The following is a 17498-nucleotide window of genomic DNA, read 5'->3' on the forward strand; positions in this document are numbered from 1 at the left end:
GTACAAATTTGATTGTACATATAGCATTGCTCTATTTTAATTCGCCAATTTTTCATCATGGGCCGGGCCGCACGATGAACCTAAACGGGCTTGATCGCTTATCTATGTTCGCTCCTCAGCTACAAACCGTAACTGTTGATGCTTTCTCCCAACGCACGCTACCGAAATAACCGGGCACCACTACCCCACACCGCCATACGGACGCCATTCACCTCCCATAGCCGGTGAACACATTGGGACCAACTACCGGCTATCCCGGTATCTCTATCTTCTCCACCAAATCTTCGCTATATATATGTTATTTCCCTTTTATCCCAACTTCCGACACATCTCAATCATTTTTCTCGCTGGAGCTCTACTCCTTGCATCCGATCCTTATCTTTACTTCTGCAGGTATTCTTACTTGTCGATTGATTAATTGTTCTTTATCTCTCGCGATGAAATCGGCGATCGGATTAGAATTTGACTTTTCACGTTGATCGACTGAGATTGGAATATCTATGATTGCGGTTACTTGTTTGTAGTCGACGCGGGTTTATGATTCTTAATCATCGTGGTTGGGACTCTCGAGACTCGATTCTGGTTTGTCCAGAATCATGCTATGCTCGTGCAATTAATACCATCATATGATTGGTGGTAGTTGATATTTCAATCCGTAGCATGATAGTGGGCTTTGGGAACTACAGTTGAATAGCGAATGAGTCGTCTCTGGATGGTTAGGGTTTCTGGTTTTAATGAATTTTCACTGTATACGGAAGTGAGAGCTGAATTGTATTTTTGCTGATCGTATGATTTTCAGAGCTGAATTTCATTTTAATTGGGTTTGTGGTTACCAAGTTGCTGGCTGATGTTATCTCTGGTGTTCTGATGTTAACATTTTCAGTTGGACTTGCATTTGTTTGCATCTGTCTCATTTTTCACATAGAAATCTATGTGATTATGCTGACTGGTTGATAGATGAATTTCACGATCAAACAACTACTGTTGTGATAATCTCTTGTGTGGTGTTTGTCTGTGTTATTGATTAGTTGTGTCACAAATGGTTTAACAATGGTTAGTTTCTTATAATGTGTACTGTAAAATTTGTGGAGATTGACACGATTCCCGTTATTTAAATGGAGTTTGTTTAGCTTTTTTTAGATTAAGCTACATAATTTCAAAATTTTTAGACGTGTTTGTGAGTATGTGACTTGTATATTTATTGAGAGTGATGGAGTGATACAGTGAGAATATTGAGTTTGAAGCAAATTTAAGATAATTTTAAAGTTGATAAAAACAACTAGTTGCTTGGTGTTTTAATGGATTTTATTCGAAAGCCCTAACAAGCATACTCACAAAAGTCAAACCCAGAATAACATTTAAGTACGCTATACATTCAATTACAACTAAGTAATGTACACGATGCATATAGTTTAAGGTTTGGGTCACATAGGAACTGTTCCAGCTTCCGTTTCTAATTGTATAAATATTTTTCATCTTGGAATATCTTGTGTGTGAAGTGAAAATTTGATGACTTTATTTTTGTTTATCTGCAGTGGGTTTCTTTTCCCAATGTTTCTGACCTTTAGAAATGTTGAATGAACTTTAACATTTCATCAAATGTTAAAGTTCTACATCCTTCTCATGCCATGCACTTCAAAATTTCTAAGTTTGAAGTTGACGCCATGCCATTTATTCTTCAATACGTTTTGCACCTTGTCCATGTTTTGGATGCACTCACGAAATTGCGCTTGATTCTTCAGCTTATTATCTTACTATATTATTAAGTGTGTGTGGCTTATAAAAACTGCTTTTGGTGTCATGGTAATTTTTTAAAATTTTCTCATTATAAAAACTGATAACTGACTTACTGACAAAAACTGTGTGTAGCTTATAAAAATTGCTAACTGACAAAAAACTCTATTCATGTCCCATTTCCTCCTACTTTTTCATTGGTTTTTTCTCTAACCTCCTTCCTCCTCTTCCATTTCCATTTTTTTTATCTGTCAAACTCAAATTTCCTCTGCCGGCACCTTTATCAAGTTGGAGTCTTTACCAAATTATATATTTACTGAACACGCATTGCGTGTGCCATGGTGGCTTGTTGGTAGAAAAAATCCTCACAACTAAATTTATATACAATCCGTCTTCTTGAAACTGGAGTATCTTCTGCCTTAATGAACTTGCTATAACATCCATGTAAAATGATTACATAATTCTGCTATGAGACGCACTAATGCTCTCAACGCATTAGACATGTATACGCCAATTAATATTTTTTTCTCTACTTTATTACACCAAATGTTTATAAATTGGTGATTTTGAAATTTAGCTTCCGTGGATGGAGAATAACGAAGAAAGGGGGGAGGAACCTGTTACTAGAGGAAATGAGTGGGAAGTTGTATCACTCACTGAATCTGCATATGGTGCTGCTCCTGGTTCGAAGGAGGATGATTCAGGCCACAATAGCCAGGTTAAGTTAAACAGTGAGAATGAGGCTGAAACTTCTACTGCTATGTTCATGTCAGGTCATTTCATTTTCCCTCCAAGTCAGCATGAGAATCTGCCTTTGGAACCTGAATGTGTCGAGATACAAAATGAAGAGGGAGGTAAAAACGATGTTTCTCAGTTGATTGTGGAGGAAGGGGGTAAATCTTATACAAAGGATGAAGAAAATTTGAGTATCAAAGGATTGATGCCTGATGAATTTTCTGGAATTCCAAAATTTGATGAAAAAGGTAGCAGGTTAGCCTATGACACAGAGCAGATCATTTACAGCAGTGCAGCATTTAGTTCAGTTTACAGTGAAGCTGACCTTGTGGATTCTAATATGATTGAGGAGATAGGGAGGTTGGATGATATGATTGAAGGTGCTGACAGTGCATCAGATTCAAGCCTATGTAGTTTAGAAAAACCTGTTGACGGAGACAATTATGATGATTATAACCTTCCTTGTGAAACTTGGTGGAGAAGGCGAGTTATTTCTTTGTATGCCCATGCAAAAGAGGCAAATACAATTTGGTCTATCTGCATTGCTGCGGCTGTTATGGGGCTTGTAATTATTGGTCACCAGTGGCAGCAAGAGAGATGGCAGAGTTTGCACCACAAGTGGCAGTCTGGTATTAAACATGAGGTATTGTTTTAACCTCAATTTCTCCCTTGGTCCCCCACTTGTACAGAGACATATTCAGTTTGTATTTTCTTCGTTTTGTGTTTATTCATGTGCGTTGTATCTTACTGTCTGTTCATTTATATTACCTGTTATCTACTCTCTTCAGTAAAACAACTCCGATTCAAGTAAACCCGTGAAGCTTTGATAGCATACCAGTTGGTTTACTAATCATATCCACCCTACTATCTGCATCAACTTTAAAGTCTTATTGGAGAACTGTGAATCTGGGTTGTTTAGGAGCTTTTTTTTAATCACAACAACTTTTCTATTTATTGTGATTCCCACGATTAAGTGTATTCATTTCCTTTTACATCCTCATCCATTGTCCTTACCTGAACATCCGTTGTACTGAAACTATGAGGCCTTATCTTTGAAGTATTGATGTTTTTGGTTTTATAATTAGTTTAATAATACTCTGATGATTGAACTGTAGTCTTCAAGGCTCTGGATTATTTGCTGCCTGATATGCATAACTTTATTATTTTGCTTATTTACTCCGGTATTTTATCTCACATTTTCAGAGAATGGGCATGATGCTTGGTCCAATGACTCGACTTAAAGATGTGATTGTTGGAGGCCACCGACGAGGTTCACTTGGGAGGGGGAACAACTCTATATAATATTAAGATGATGACGATAATTTCACGGACAATAGGCATTGAAAGGGGTGGGTGGGTGTGATGTTCTAGTTTGTCGTCGAATTCGGATATATGTTTTTCATGTCAAACTTGCTAAGATTTTCTTAATTGTTATACTGGCATAGTGGGGCAGAAAATAAGCTTCAAGGTGAATGAATGTGTGAGACTTAAAATTGTGTGGAGATATCACTTTGTTACTTGTATGTGGTATCACATTGCACCTGGTGGTTGATTCTGTTGAACTTCAAAGTTAATCCCTGGTTTTGCTAATACCTGACTTCTGAGGCAGCTCATCTCAAGCCTTTTGGCACGAACCGGCACTTGATTCTCGATTCGAGGGAGGTTTTGGATCAGGAAGGTGATTAGAAGAGGTCCAGTCGTACCTGCAATGTCTCACCATAATCTAGCAACCTTTTGAAATAAATGAAATCTAAAATATTATAGCATATTAAATAACATTTATAAAATGTGAAGACCTGCTTAGAATTTTTAAATGCATCTGGGGCACATGGACAATACATCCTTGAATTGTATGATAGCATTCTATATGTTCTAGACCATCATACAATACTCTGCAATAGCGTAATAGTGCAGACCAGTTAGGATTATGGTGAGATATTTCTCAGATAGTGAGGATTCAAATGATCTAGGCTATACAATATTCTTGTTTCATGTTCGTGATATCTTAATAATGGAAATCAATTTACTCAAAGAAAAAATTATGGAAATCAAACAATTGCAACAACAATTTAACTTTGATTACGAAGAAGGAAAATCCGCCAAGCTTCAAAAGAAATCCCAAAATTGGAAAGTAGCTCTCGATAATTAATACTCCATCCGTCTTAATTATATAGTTCACGTTTCTTTTTTTGTTTGTCCCAAATACATAGTCATATACCATATTTAGTAATTTTTTTGTACACTCATTTACTAATATACCTCTATTAACTACACATTGAAAATTGTGCAATCATTTTTTAATACATTAAATAGGGATAAAATAGGAAGTTTGTATAAAATTTACTTTCTCAATAATTTTTTCTTAATCCGTGTGAAATAAAAAGTAGGACTATGCACTTAAGACGGAGAGAGTATTGAATAAGATCTAGATGATGAAGATCGAGCTTTGTTAAAAAATATTAAATCATTTATATACACATCTTTAAAACTACAAAAAAAAAAACCCATAATTCAAAGTACGTAAATTCATTTTCTGAGTATATATCTTGAAAAACCAACGTTATATTTAAGTTTCTTCTTTGGTTTTTTTTTTTTTTTATAATAAAAAAACCCATTATTAAAGCACAATATCCAATTCCAGAACCGCAACATTGCCCATAATGACAGTGCTAAAAATGGTAAGTTATTTTAAAGAAAGTGAGCTGGTGACGGAGGAAAATAGAAATTGAATAACTTAAAAATCGATTAATTAATACATCCTTCAGTTTCTACATTCAACAGCAATTTGTTGTTTTTTAATTAATAAATCTCAGTTAAATAAATACTGAAAAACGTAATATGAAATGTGTTTACAAATTTTATTTTTTCAACAATTTTCTTAAATCTTCATAAAAAAAACCAGATAAATAAATAATATTATATATATATTTCGGTTAGATGATGCCATGGCACGCACATATACAGTGGTGATTGCACAAAGCGCACATGGCGAGTAAGTGAAGTTGGAATTTGGTTTCATTTCATGCTTTACATCTGTTGTGATTTGGAGCACTGTTTCGCTCTTCCCTAAGCTCACCCTTTTCTCTTCTGTATTTATGCTTTTCTTTGTTTTGTTTTGTTATTGAAGAGAGACCAGACCGCATTGTCTGATGGCAACTCCTCTCTCTCGTTTCCAGATGCGGATGAACCCTAATTTTTTCGTGCGGCTAATGCAAATGTAGAGGTGAATTTTTTGTCTTCTTTTCATTTCCTTGTTTTTCAGTGTTTGTCAGCTTTGTATTCCTGTTATAATTTGTTGTCCTTCGCGAGTGTAATCTGAATCGAGCTGGATTTTCGGCTTAGAAATTTGAATTTTATGTTTCTCTTGTTGGTTTTGATTCAGAAATGTAGGGGTTACGAGGTGGATTGTTTCTGCTGAGCTTTTGGTTTTTATCCTTTTATTGTTTTGGAAACGGTGTTTGGATAAATCTGATGGGTCTATCTGATCTTTCTAGTGATCTAATTATTTTGCCAAGTCGCATGCATGATCCGCTGATGCATGCGTGGCATTAATTGCTCTCAGATAGCGTAACTAAATGAATATGACTCAGTTTTCGGAACTTGCAGGTTTTTCTATTATGGCAATTTACGTTTTATACACACTTGGAACTGGATCGTGCTCCTTCGAGTGGTGCGAACTAGGATTTGTTACAAATGATCCAATAAATGATGATTTATTCGCAGGAGTGCATAAACTCCTGACAGCACATTTTAAGGTTAAGAAGGTATAGTTGCATGAGATTCTGACCATCTAAATCCTCTCTAATTTTTCATGCGAACCCAAGTAAAAGCATTCAAACTTGGGTGCCGTGAATGTGCGACTTGTTTTCCCTCATGCACGTGTATAATTTAGTTTTTTACTATATAAGATCATACTTAATATTAAAGAGTCATTCTCACCATAATTTGGCCCAAAATTTAAGAGAGATGGAGAGGAGGTCTATTTAAATATTGTTCTTGTGAATCATTGATCTACACATTCCCTTTTCAACGCTACAAGTGGGTTTGGTCCCTTGATTATGCACAGCGTGAGAGAATTCTTGTCCTTATTGCAATCATGCTATCCAGATATACCACATATATCTCCTTGGCTGCATTTTCCTTTATTGTCAGCTAAACAGTAATAGCTCCTCGATGTTCCATGGCAATTGTGCTTCATGATGTCTGGGAAAAAATATTTGATCTTTAAATTGTCCCCCAAATCATTTTTTTTTCTTGTACTAGAAATTTTTAGCTTCAGTTACTGGACTTGGTTCTGTATGCCAACATATTCTCTGTTCTGTTCTAAATTAGAAATTGTAAAATTTTGGGTTTGATATGCCAACCATGGAAAATAATCATAAATCAAATATATTAATGAGATACTTTTACATCATTCTTAGCATCCTTCATGCTGTCTCATGTCACACTCTAATGATTTGTATATTCCAACGTTTCCATATACCTTTTTTTCGGTTTCACTGTATGATCACAATTTTTATCAAGTATTACTTCATGAAGTACTGCGTTTTAATTTTGCTGCAAAAACGCCTTTTGCAGTGAGAGAAGTTCATTTATTCCAAGAATTTATATCGAGGTTAAAAATGGGTGATGTTGTAGGGGCAGAATCACCGAAAACGTTGTTCTGCAAACAGTTTGAGGATTTGCATGATGACAGTTTTGAGGGATCCATGGATGAGTATAGGATTTTTAGAGAGGTTTTCTTTGCATGCGACAGCAGTAGTAATAAGGGATTTGTTAATACCAATGCCGTTAATTATGACTGTCACTACATCAAACCAGCAGATGTGTCACTTTGCTCAAATAGTGGTAAGTCATCATTGACCAGTCAAGAAGATATTGTAAAAGAGGATTTCATGAGGAAACCTCTGACAGAATGTCTCTCAGAGGACCTCACATCATATATGCAAAGTAATCACAGGGTGAAGCTATCAGCTGGACATTTTCCAGATGAGAAACCTGATTTAGAAGACGTCTTGATGACAGCAGTTCCTTCGGGAGGAATTGTTTCAGGTTCTTCTATGCAAAATAATCACAAGGTGAAGTTATCAGTTGGACATTTGGCAGATGAGAAACATGATTTGGAAGACATCTTGATAGCAGCAGCTCCTCTGGGAGGAATTGTTTCGGGTTTGTCCCAACAGGGTTCTGTTTCCACTTATCGCACTTTAAGATATTGTTTAGTTGAATCATCTCAGCAAGGCGTTACATCTAGTTGCTATCAGCTGAGGCAAAATGTTAATCTGAAGAAAGAATGTGAAATTAAGGATATGGTTAACTGTGGCAATAGATTATCTACCTTAGATCAAAATGATAGGAAGGAAACCACGAGTAAAACTGTCGCTTCACCTATTTCTGAAGAGAGCCATGCAAGCAAGCTCCTGGTTATCCGTCCTTCTGTTTCTGTTGTTAACAAGTTGAAGACTCATCGACCATCTAAGCCAAAATGGAAAGACTCCTGCTTTTTGAGACTGGATGAAGAAGAGTTTGCAATGCCGACAGACATTAAAAACGACCCCCGTCCTCTTCTTCGGTATCACATCAATCGCTTGCTTAGGGCGGCAGGATGGGTGATTGGGAGGCGAAAAAGGAACAGTAAATACAATGGGGTTGGAGAATATGTTTACAAGTCTCCGGGGGGGAGACCATTTCGTGAATTTCACAGGGCTTGGTGCTTGTGTGGTGAGAGTTTGTTGGCAGATGCCTCTGATTATATGCAGAGGAGTGATTGCATGCAGTGGACTGATATGACTGCGTTGTGGACAGACTTATCTGTTACCGTTAAAGAGATTGACGAGTCACCGAATCTTACAGAAACTACTTCTGCCATGGCTCATTTATGGTGTCTTCTGGATCCTTTTGCAAAAGTAGTGTTCATCGACAAGACAATTCGCTTGCTGAAAGAAGGAATTACAATCAAAGCAAAAAGAAGTTTATTGATTTCACCAGATGTTGAGCCTGCTGCTAAATACCGAAAAATCTCGAGATTGGAGACAAGTGGTTGTAGTCCTTGTATCAGGCAAGATTTTGGAGATGATAACACTTGTAATCCGCCTGACATCCGTCTGTTTGATGTTCCAATTGAAAATGTACCTGAATTACTCGGAGGACCTGAGACAGTTTTCCCCCTTGAAGATAGCATCACAAGTTCTCCAAGCTTTGACCTAGATAAACCTGAGGGAGTAGGTAGGTTTGGCCATATTAAAAAGGCTCGTAAGAAATCACGTAAGATATCTGAAATGAAACTGAGTGGAAATCATTTTGTTGTGAGAACCCGTTACCCTGAAGGTGAAATGAATGAAGCTATATGTGGATCTAAGAAATCTAAAACATGTGGTCTAAATGATGACGATCTCTTAATTTCGGCCATTATAAAATCTAAAACACTGAGACCCACCAAGAAATGGTCCTCACGCAAACCCAAACGTTTGAGAAAGCGCAAGACTCCCAAAGGCAGCTGCAGGTTGCTTCCAAGGAACCTTAACAAGGGTTCAAAGCTTACCGTGGAAGGAAAATGGTCCGCTTTTGAATCAAGAACAGTGTTATCTTGGTTAATTCACCTTCGTGTTGTTTCTCCAAATGAAATAATTCAGTACCGGAATCTGAAAAATGACACCATAATAAAAGATGGTTTAATCAGTAGGAATGGTATTATATGCAGGTGCTGCGATAAGTTTCTTTCCATCTCTGAGTTCAAGAGTCATGCTGGTTTCAAGTTAAATTGTCCTTGTGTGAATCTTTTTATGGAGTCGGGTAAGCCGTTAACCTTATGCCATCTTGAGGCCTGGTCACTTGAGTACAAGTCAAGACAAAGGACTCCTCAAACTGGTCAAGTTGATGAAGTGGATCAAAATGATGATAGTTGTGGTCGTTGCGGCGATGTCGGTGAATTGATATGTTGTGATAACTGTCCCTCTGCATTTCATCAGACATGCTTGTTTGAACAGGTTTGTCTTTGATGAAAGCCATCTATTTTTCCCCTTTTGTGAAGAATCAACTATCTATGGATATTTTAACAACCAAAATTTTTGAGTAATGCGATTATGCCAGTGTATCACTTTCCAGGACTTGAGTGTGGATTCTTTCATAATTGCGTGAATTCGTGGTAGAGAGCAGTTTGTTTTTCCTGATTAAACTCTAGTTGTGTTTTTCTGTCTTGTGTCAAGACCAGCTGTAGATTATGAGCTTTGTTGTGAACTTAAATTACCACTTCATTGGTGGGCAAACCAAGCACTGTCCTTAAATCTTGGCCATATTCTCATGCATATTACCAATCAATTATTCTGCTTGCTGTAGTTTGTTTACGTGCGTGGCTGCAATGTCTCAAATGTCTAATTATGCTCCATGTTAAGTTGATTTAATATACTGGACTCTGAAATGGCAATTGGTTACTGATGCAGCCTGATATAGCATGTTATACAGGTTTATGTGGATATGTTGAGTTGAATGGATTTCAAAGAAATATGTCTGGCTTCTAATTTAAAGACAAACATTTTTTTTTGTTGAGAGAGTGTTGAGATTATAAGCGACTGACTTCATTGAGACGTGTCCATGTAAAGACATGGCGCCTCCATTAGTTAACTTCTGCTGGAGGCATTTCGTTGAATTGTAATTTTTATTATGTAGCATATTGAATACTGGTAATTTAGTTCATACCTCGTGGCTCTTCTCTATTTTTCTCTTTATATTTGCAATTATGTGCAATTTTTGCTTTTGTTTTGTATCTACCAAAATATGTTGAAAAGAAATAGAAGTTTCATATCATTTGTGTCAGAAACCATTACAACCTCCTATTGGTGGGAAGACAAGAACAAAAGAAAAAAAATTAAGTTAGCAATTTTATTATGATCCTAGAGAAAGTTGTTCGCATCGTCATCACATTTTTGTGGCTCCAAATCGCTGTATTTCGTGCAACTTTTTATGAGTTTAGAAAATTTGAGAGGAGAATGTAGTATTTTGAAAAAAAAATATGGTATTTGGAGAATAATTTTAAAGTTGAAATGTAATAAAGTAAATTTGTGTAAATGATTGAATGAAGAATATGAAATAAATGAGGTTTGTTTTGAAAATTTTAATAAGAAATGTGTGTGGGTGCATTATATTTTAATTGTGAATGTTTGGTATGAAGTGGTAGATGATGATTTGACTGAATGGTTGAATAGAAATGGAGCTGAATTTTTAAAATTCTTCGTCAAATTTTTTTTAGTTGTCTTTGAAATTTAGTTTTGAGGTGCTTCTGATGTAAAAATGTTTCTAGTTTAATATAAGTCTTTCTTCTGGTTGTCAGCAGTTAGGCTTTTGCTGTTGTATGCAAAACTATTCTTCCAACATAAAAAATCTGCAGTATATATGATCTTGATAGGAGAACATTTTCTGACCTGGAATGAATTTGCATGATCTTATATTGGCACCAAAATGGGACATTGATCGGATTCCCTTTGGTTTTTGGCTTGGTCACTGGTGTACATATTTATGGACTCAGTTCCCAAACATGCGGTGAATTTGGGTTTTTCTCGCAAATGCAATGTTGGCCGTTTTGCTGGTCAAAGTAACATGATTCATCTTGGCATACGTCTGCAATAGAATGATTTACACATACATCTGCAAACTATCTGCTACTTTTTTCTTCGTGTGATAACTCATCAACTTGTGGGGTTTCTACCATTCCGGAACCTTTTCAAAGATTCAAAAACCTGAAACTGAGTGGAGTGGTATTCACGTGTCTGTTTCCTAATAAGGAGCAAGCATGTCCAGAATCTGTTGGCTTCTGGCTTCTGTCTTCTGTAAGCAGGCGACCAATGACCTGAGGGATACCTTTGGCTCCTGATTTTGTACTCTGATTGACTGTATGAAGATAAACTCATGTGCGAATGATCTCTTTTTTTCAGGAGCTGCCTGAAGGAAGCTGGTATTGTCCACAATGTCGTTGCCAAATTTGTGGTGATGCAGTTAGTGATAAAGAACCTTCAAAATTGCACAGGGCTCTGAAATGCTCCCAGTGTGAGCATAAATGTAATGACCATCTGGATTGTTAAATATTTTTGTTACATAATATGTTCTGCAATGAAGATCTTGATATTTGATCATCTTAGTACTCTTTTGAACTTTCATGGAAGAGATGCATAAAATTAATTTGCTTCAGCTTGTCGTGTTGATTCTAGCTTGTTAGCATTCTTCTTCTGCTGCTCTCTCATGTAAACCCCAGGTTTCATTTTTGGCCAGTTAACGTATAGTCTAATCATTTAATGCCCACGAACAGATCATGAAACATGCATGGATGGGAAGGGCAAGGAAATTGGATTGGACTCAGATACCTGGTTTTGTAGGGAAAGCTGTAGCAAGGTATATGGTATACTTCTTATAATCATAATCTGATTATGATTTAGTACATACGTAACATGTATTGCACCCACTTATCCACATTTTTTATTAGGTCTTTTGCTTCTTGGTTGCCCAAATGCAATGATACTAATAAGTGCACATAATCAGTATTGAATTCGAGTTATCCCCGGATGAGCTATTATTCAATTACTAGGATGTTAAATAGCTTAAGTGAGACAAAATTATTAAGTTGAAAAATGGTGTTTTGCTAACTAAATTGAGTAAATTGAAACTAATATTTATAAATTAGAGAGAAAACAAGAACTTGAATGATCAAGAATTTCATATAAAAAACAATTAAGCACATGCCTGTACCTAATATGCAAGGCTTGCCACATATTCAAAATAATCAAACCTCGGGCTCGGGATATTGCTCAATTTACAACAAAATTTCTTAAATCATTTATTAGTTTGTTAGAATTAGCTTCTGTATTTTTTTTAGACAATTAATAAGACCTATAGTAAAATTTAACTAGTTAAAAATGCTTCAGCAAAATATGAAATATCAATTGTCTTTTAAGCTACACATACAAAAATAAAATACAAATACAAATAAATTCTTTATCTAGTCAATTTTTTTTAGTGTTATTTGATTTTTTAAAGATATTTTTAATCAATTCCATTCAGTTCCAAGATTTACTTAATAAGTAATGAGTTAGCTTATCCCCATGTGTAGTGTTATTAAAACCGGACCGGACCGGCCGGTTCGACCGGGAACCGGTCGTCGGTCCGGTCCGGAACTTCACCAGGAACCGGAAAACCGGTCCAACCAGTCAGAACCGGTCAAAACCGGTCAAGAACCGGTTGGACCGGTCAATAACCGGAAAACCGGTTGAACCGATTGAATCGGTTTTTCGAATTTTTTTTATTTTTTTTTTTAAATTTGAATTTTTTATTTTAAAAAATTTTAAATTTAATATTTTTATATATATATACATGATTATTTGGAATTTGTACTTCATTAAAAAATTATTTTAATAATTATTGATTTTTTAAAAAATTAAATAATTAATTATTTAAATAATTTAGAACTATAATTGACATTTTGAATATATTACATATTTATTTAGCTTTCAAACTATGACAAATATATATATTTTTTGTCTATATATATATATTTTTGAGTTTTTAAAATTCAAAATATATTATTTATTAGATTATATTATATAAACGGTTTTCCGGTTCGACCGTCCGGTTAAAACAGTCTGACCGGTTGGATCATTTTTTTAAAATAGACCGGTTCGATCACCGGTCCGGTTATGAAAACACTGCCCATGTGATATAAAATCAATATATTTTGGGGGTGGGGGAGGCTAGAACCCTCCACCTCTCTCTTAAATAGAAGAGGCCATGCCATCAAGCCAAGAGGCTTTTGGGAAACAAATTATGATATTTGATTAAATATAAACACGTGTTCATAAAATAAGGTAGTTTGGCCCTAACGCTACCTTTGTCAAATAGAATTTACTCTATAAATTTGAGATAAATAAATGAATAACTATTTTGAAACATCACAATCAATTCAGAAAACTAAAATATAAGAATCTCAGTTTTTGAATGCTTACTATCCCTGAAAATCCTTGCTGCGGATTGTTTCTTCAACGCTGAAAATGGACAGAACCCGTTATGTTAAAGTAGTCAAATTTAGAAATCAAATTTGAAATCATAGTAAATGGGCAGCTACCTTAATGTCAAATTCAATGTACTTTCTCCGGTGAGCTCCCTTTGATGCCAAATTCAATGCACTTTCTCTATCAGTTTGATGCCTTCCCTGATTCTTCCTTGAAGTTCCATTTGAGAAAGAAGCTTCGACGCTTTGTTTTGGAACTTGTGCTGGTAATTGCTCGCAAAATAAGTTTTGATGATCAATGCAGGTCTACTCAGGTCTTCAGTTCCGCATTGGGTTGATGAACCTTCTCTCTGATGGATTCTCTTGGAGTCTTCTGCGGTGCATTCCTGGTGATATGAAAGATCATTCTGCACAGCATCTTGTTTCTATGAAGGCCGAATGCAATTCAAAGTTGGCTGTTGCTATCACCATTTTAGAGGAATGCTTTCTTCCAATGGTGGATGCAAAAACAGGCATAGACATGATACCTCAAGTAATATACAATTGGGGGTAAATATTAATATTGAGCAAGCGCTTATTCGCTGCTATTGAGCCAAACTATGGTTTTACTTTTTCTCCCTCTCGTATCACCTGCCTAGAAACCTAATTTTTCTTGTATATGGATCTTAGGGCAAGTATGATACTGATGTTTTTTAAAAAAGATCTTACTCGGTAAAATCAGATTGTCTTTTCCTTCGCATCTCAGTGCATTCAGCTAGCAGCATTCCTTTTGCTTTTCGTTCAGATGCATGGGCATGTTCACTTCGAAAATATTGCTTTGTGCTTGGTAAATAAATAATGTGCCTGCCTTGCTACCTGTGAACCCAAGAGTTGATGTAGTATGAATTTTTCACTGAGATATTTTGTTGTTCTATCATTCTATTCATGGCATAACCACCAATCATTTTTTAATACGCTATATAAATGTAGGATGTGATACTTGTAGCCTTGAACTAAAACTTTTTCCAGACTTTTATTATTCCAAACACACTGAACTATTACTCGTCTTCTGGATGATACTGAGACCAACCCGTGACTTTCCTAAACGATTTATGTCTGCATCCCTCCAGTTTTCCTTGTCATATACCTGAGAATTGTTGGAAATAATGTCACTGAAAGTTATGATCATTTTCTTCTTTCAGATCACAATTTGCACGTTTGAACTATGGTGGCTTTTATACTGTAATCTTGGAGAAAGATGATGTTGTCCTGTCTGTAGCATCCATCAGGTAAAATTTTTATGATGGCAACTTGATTTTTGACAACATGGCCTCTGAAAACCTGTGATGATGAGCATAAATCGAAACGATTCCAAACCTAATTTAGTTGTAGATAAAAAAAAAAATTTAGTGAATTGATTGAAATTGATTTGATATTGTTGGAAATCTAACTCAATCCTGAACATCAGCCAACTAACGTGACAGATTTTTTGACATTAGGGGTGGGGTTTTCAGGTTTTGTACCCAAGACCTCTCCCATTTATGGGAGTCACGCATGCCACTAACGTGACAGATTTAATTCCTCATGTTTGTTGGTTCTTTAGGTTTTCCCCAATAGCAAGTCTTCAGAATTGTCTACCTTCATGCATTTGTTGCAAAGTAAAATATTTTATGCTACGACTTTCACGGCAATTCTTATTTTAATACAAGTTTTTGACCTGACTTAGAATCCATGGAGTGAAAGTTGCAGAGTTGCCTCTAGTTGCGACCTGTAACAAACATCGTCGCCAAGGAATGTGTCGCCGCCTTATCAGGTCTATTGAAGAGGTGATTTATCAATATTTCACGTTATGTTACAAATTGCAATTATGATTTATAGGTGTGTGTCACATGACCCAAAATATTATTCTCATGGTTATGTTTTTTCTCACAGTGTTTCATGAAAATGTATTCGACACTTTTTTCTAATGCTATATGATAGTAATCTGTACTGACTTGCCATGTGAGTACATATGTATGTATGGTCGAGGAAGCAAAGTTTGAATCTGTTTCTTTACTTAGTAAGCTTTACAAGTATAATTAATTTGAATACATTCTACTTTTTTTATAGTACGTTTTTTTAATAATTTTTGTTTTATTGTTGATTATTTTACCCTATTGCTTCGATGTAATTAGTTCTTTAATTGTGGATTTAGATGCTGAAATCTTTGAAAGTTGAGATGCTTGTTGTATCTGCAATTCCCACTTTAGTGGACACGTGGACAGTTGGGTTTGGTTTCCAACCTTTGGAAGAGAATGAGAAAAGAAGTCTTAGTGAAATTAACATGATGGTTTTTCCTGGAGCTGTATGGCTGAAGAAGCCTTTGTATGAGAACCATGGGTTGAACGAAAAAAATGGTGAGTTTCTTTTGGTTCATTGTGTGGAAATGTTGTCTTTTAGTGCAGGAAAGGGGAAGGGGGCTGGCTGCAAATTGTCCCCGCTCCTTCTCAAATTTGCCTGCGAACTTGCGTATATATATTTTACATGCACAAAAATATAACTTCACACTCCCCTAATGTTGTGTGTACCCACAGTGTGACATATTTGGCTACTCTACTGGTTCATTCTGTTTTTTCTTGAAGTATACACAGTCCCATTCATCCCTTAAATGTATGAAACAATCTTCTTTCTGAATTAGGGCCGAAAGATGCATCAACTTCGGATTCAACTGTACTAGGAGATTTTGAAGGAGATGGACTTACCCCAGAGCATGATCATCTTTCTGATGGTAGCTTGTATGTTCCTGAAACCAATATAGAAACAGGAATCTGCAATGGTGAGCTAGCGGACATGCATTCTACCAAAGTGCTAAGTGATGGGATACTTCAAAAGTATCCCACTAAGCTCTCATTCGATGAACAAGAACCTGCAATTCCAGATTGTAATTCATTCGCACAAGAAAACACTGCCAAGTACGGCGATCCTGAGAACATGGGATCTGCTGAAGAGATCGAGTCTTATGTGTTTCTAAATCAAGCGTTAAAACTAGATGAACAAGAGAGTGGACAACTATATAATTTCGACTTATCTGTTGAAGAAGCAAATTCCACGACAAAAACTCCATTCCACATGGTGCTATCTAATGAAGAACATCATTTTGGCCTTCTGCAAAACGGATGCTCCAAAGATTTTGCCGATGTGCAGGATTGTGGCTTTTTTCGGGACCAAGTTTTTAATCCTTCCTCTGATCAACCAGTTTCCCCGTCACAGGGTAGCCAAGTTAAAGTGATTTTCCATGCAGAGCATCCTGAAAGACAGAAACAGTTCGCCGTCCCCGTGGAGAACAATGCATTGTTATAACAGAATAGAAGATTAAATTTATTGACATCTCGTCTGAAACCAGAATGGTTTCCTGTTCGCTGTGCAGTTTCTCGACATCCTGTTTCAAGTGAGCAGTTTGTTTCTGCTCAGCTCGACCCGCCAGAAGACAAGTGCAAATATGCAACTATGAAGAATAGTATTTATTACCTCGTTGTTGCCACTAGAGAATTCTCTATGTAATATATAACTGTGTACCTATTGGATGAAATCCCAGTTAGAGTGCAAATGAACAGATGGATTCTCTTATTTATCTTTCTGCTGTCAATTTATTTTTCATTTTCCTGCTGTTCAGGTTCTATCCAATATCCAGTATCCGATAAATTATATTTGAGTAACTGAACTTAGATTAGAAGAGACATAAAATATTTGATAAAAAAAATTTCAATAAATAGTACGTTTAAATTATATTTAAGATTGTATGATATGTACTCAAAGTACTCTCGATACTTATTTCTATATCGCGAATTGTTTTCAAATCCTCTTCCTTTCGATCACATTATTTGTTTATTTGTTTCTCTAACGTTTCGACACTTTTCATTCGATTGAATAACGTATTCTATTCAAATATTCGAAAATTTTAATCGCATGTGATTTGATAACGTATTTTATTCAAATATTCGAAAATTTTAATCACAAAATAAGATGTAATTATTCAATTATCAAATATTTAAAATGAGCTCTACATGATATTGATTAGCTC

At 35.8% G+C, this 17498-nt stretch overlaps 2 protein-coding genes across 3 annotated transcripts; both read left to right on the forward strand.

The window, feature by feature from the left end:
• Positions 1–228: 228 nt before the first annotated feature.
• Positions 229–3973, forward strand: LOC140863638 (ATG8-interacting protein 1-like). Of its 2 annotated transcripts, XM_073267208.1 has the most exons (4): positions 229–393; positions 525–582; positions 2312–3112; positions 3673–3973. In XM_073267208.1, exons 1-4 carry the CDS (start codon positions 296–298, stop codon positions 3769–3771), a joined length of 1056 nt encoding a protein of 351 aa, XP_073123309.1. In that variant the 5' UTR covers positions 229–295; the 3' UTR covers positions 3772–3973. The 2 variants fall into 2 exon arrangements, with proteins under 2 accessions (XP_073123309.1, XP_073123310.1); XM_073267209.1 differs by lacking the exon at positions 525–582 and having other exon boundaries at positions 234–393.
• A 2125-nt stretch (positions 3974–6098) lies between these two features.
• On the forward strand, positions 6099–17048 carry LOC140860343 (increased DNA methylation 1). The gene is made up of 9 exons (XM_073263317.1): positions 6099–6233; positions 7048–9455; positions 11397–11520; positions 11768–11850; positions 13764–14008; positions 14641–14727; positions 15165–15264; positions 15633–15834; positions 16116–17048. Exons 2-9 carry the CDS (start codon positions 7092–7094, stop codon positions 16775–16777), a joined length of 3867 nt encoding a protein of 1288 aa, XP_073119418.1. The 5' UTR covers positions 6099–6233; positions 7048–7091; the 3' UTR covers positions 16778–17048.
• The last annotated feature ends 450 nt before the right edge of the window (positions 17049–17498 follow it).

Source organism: Henckelia pumila, chromosome 4, assembly GCF_033568475.1.
Source record: "Henckelia pumila isolate YLH828 chromosome 4, ASM3356847v2, whole genome shotgun sequence".
Taxonomy (NCBI): domain Eukaryota; kingdom Viridiplantae; phylum Streptophyta; class Magnoliopsida; order Lamiales; family Gesneriaceae; genus Henckelia; species Henckelia pumila.

Bases quoted from the DNA above. Each gene is read 5' to 3' on its own strand.
- LOC140863638 (XM_073267208.1), top strand. From the start codon at position 296: ATGTTATTTCCCTTTTATCCCAACTTCCGACACATCTCAATCATTTTT. The intron at 394-524 runs GTATTCTTACTT...ACTTGTTTGTAG, and splicing joins CCTTATCTTTACTTCTGCAG to TCGACGCGGGTTTATGATTC. The intron at 583-2,311 runs GTTTGTCCAGAA...TTTGAAATTTAG, and splicing joins ACTCTCGAGACTCGATTCTG to CTTCCGTGGATGGAGAATAA.
- LOC140860343 (XM_073263317.1), top strand. From the start codon at position 7,092: ATGGGTGATGTTGTAGGGGCAGAATCACCGAAAACGTTGTTCTGCAAA. The intron at 11,521-11,767 runs GTAATGACCATC...GCCCACGAACAG, and splicing joins CTCCCAGTGTGAGCATAAAT to ATCATGAAACATGCATGGAT. The intron at 15,265-15,632 runs GTGATTTATCAA...TTGTGGATTTAG, and splicing joins TTATCAGGTCTATTGAAGAG to ATGCTGAAATCTTTGAAAGT.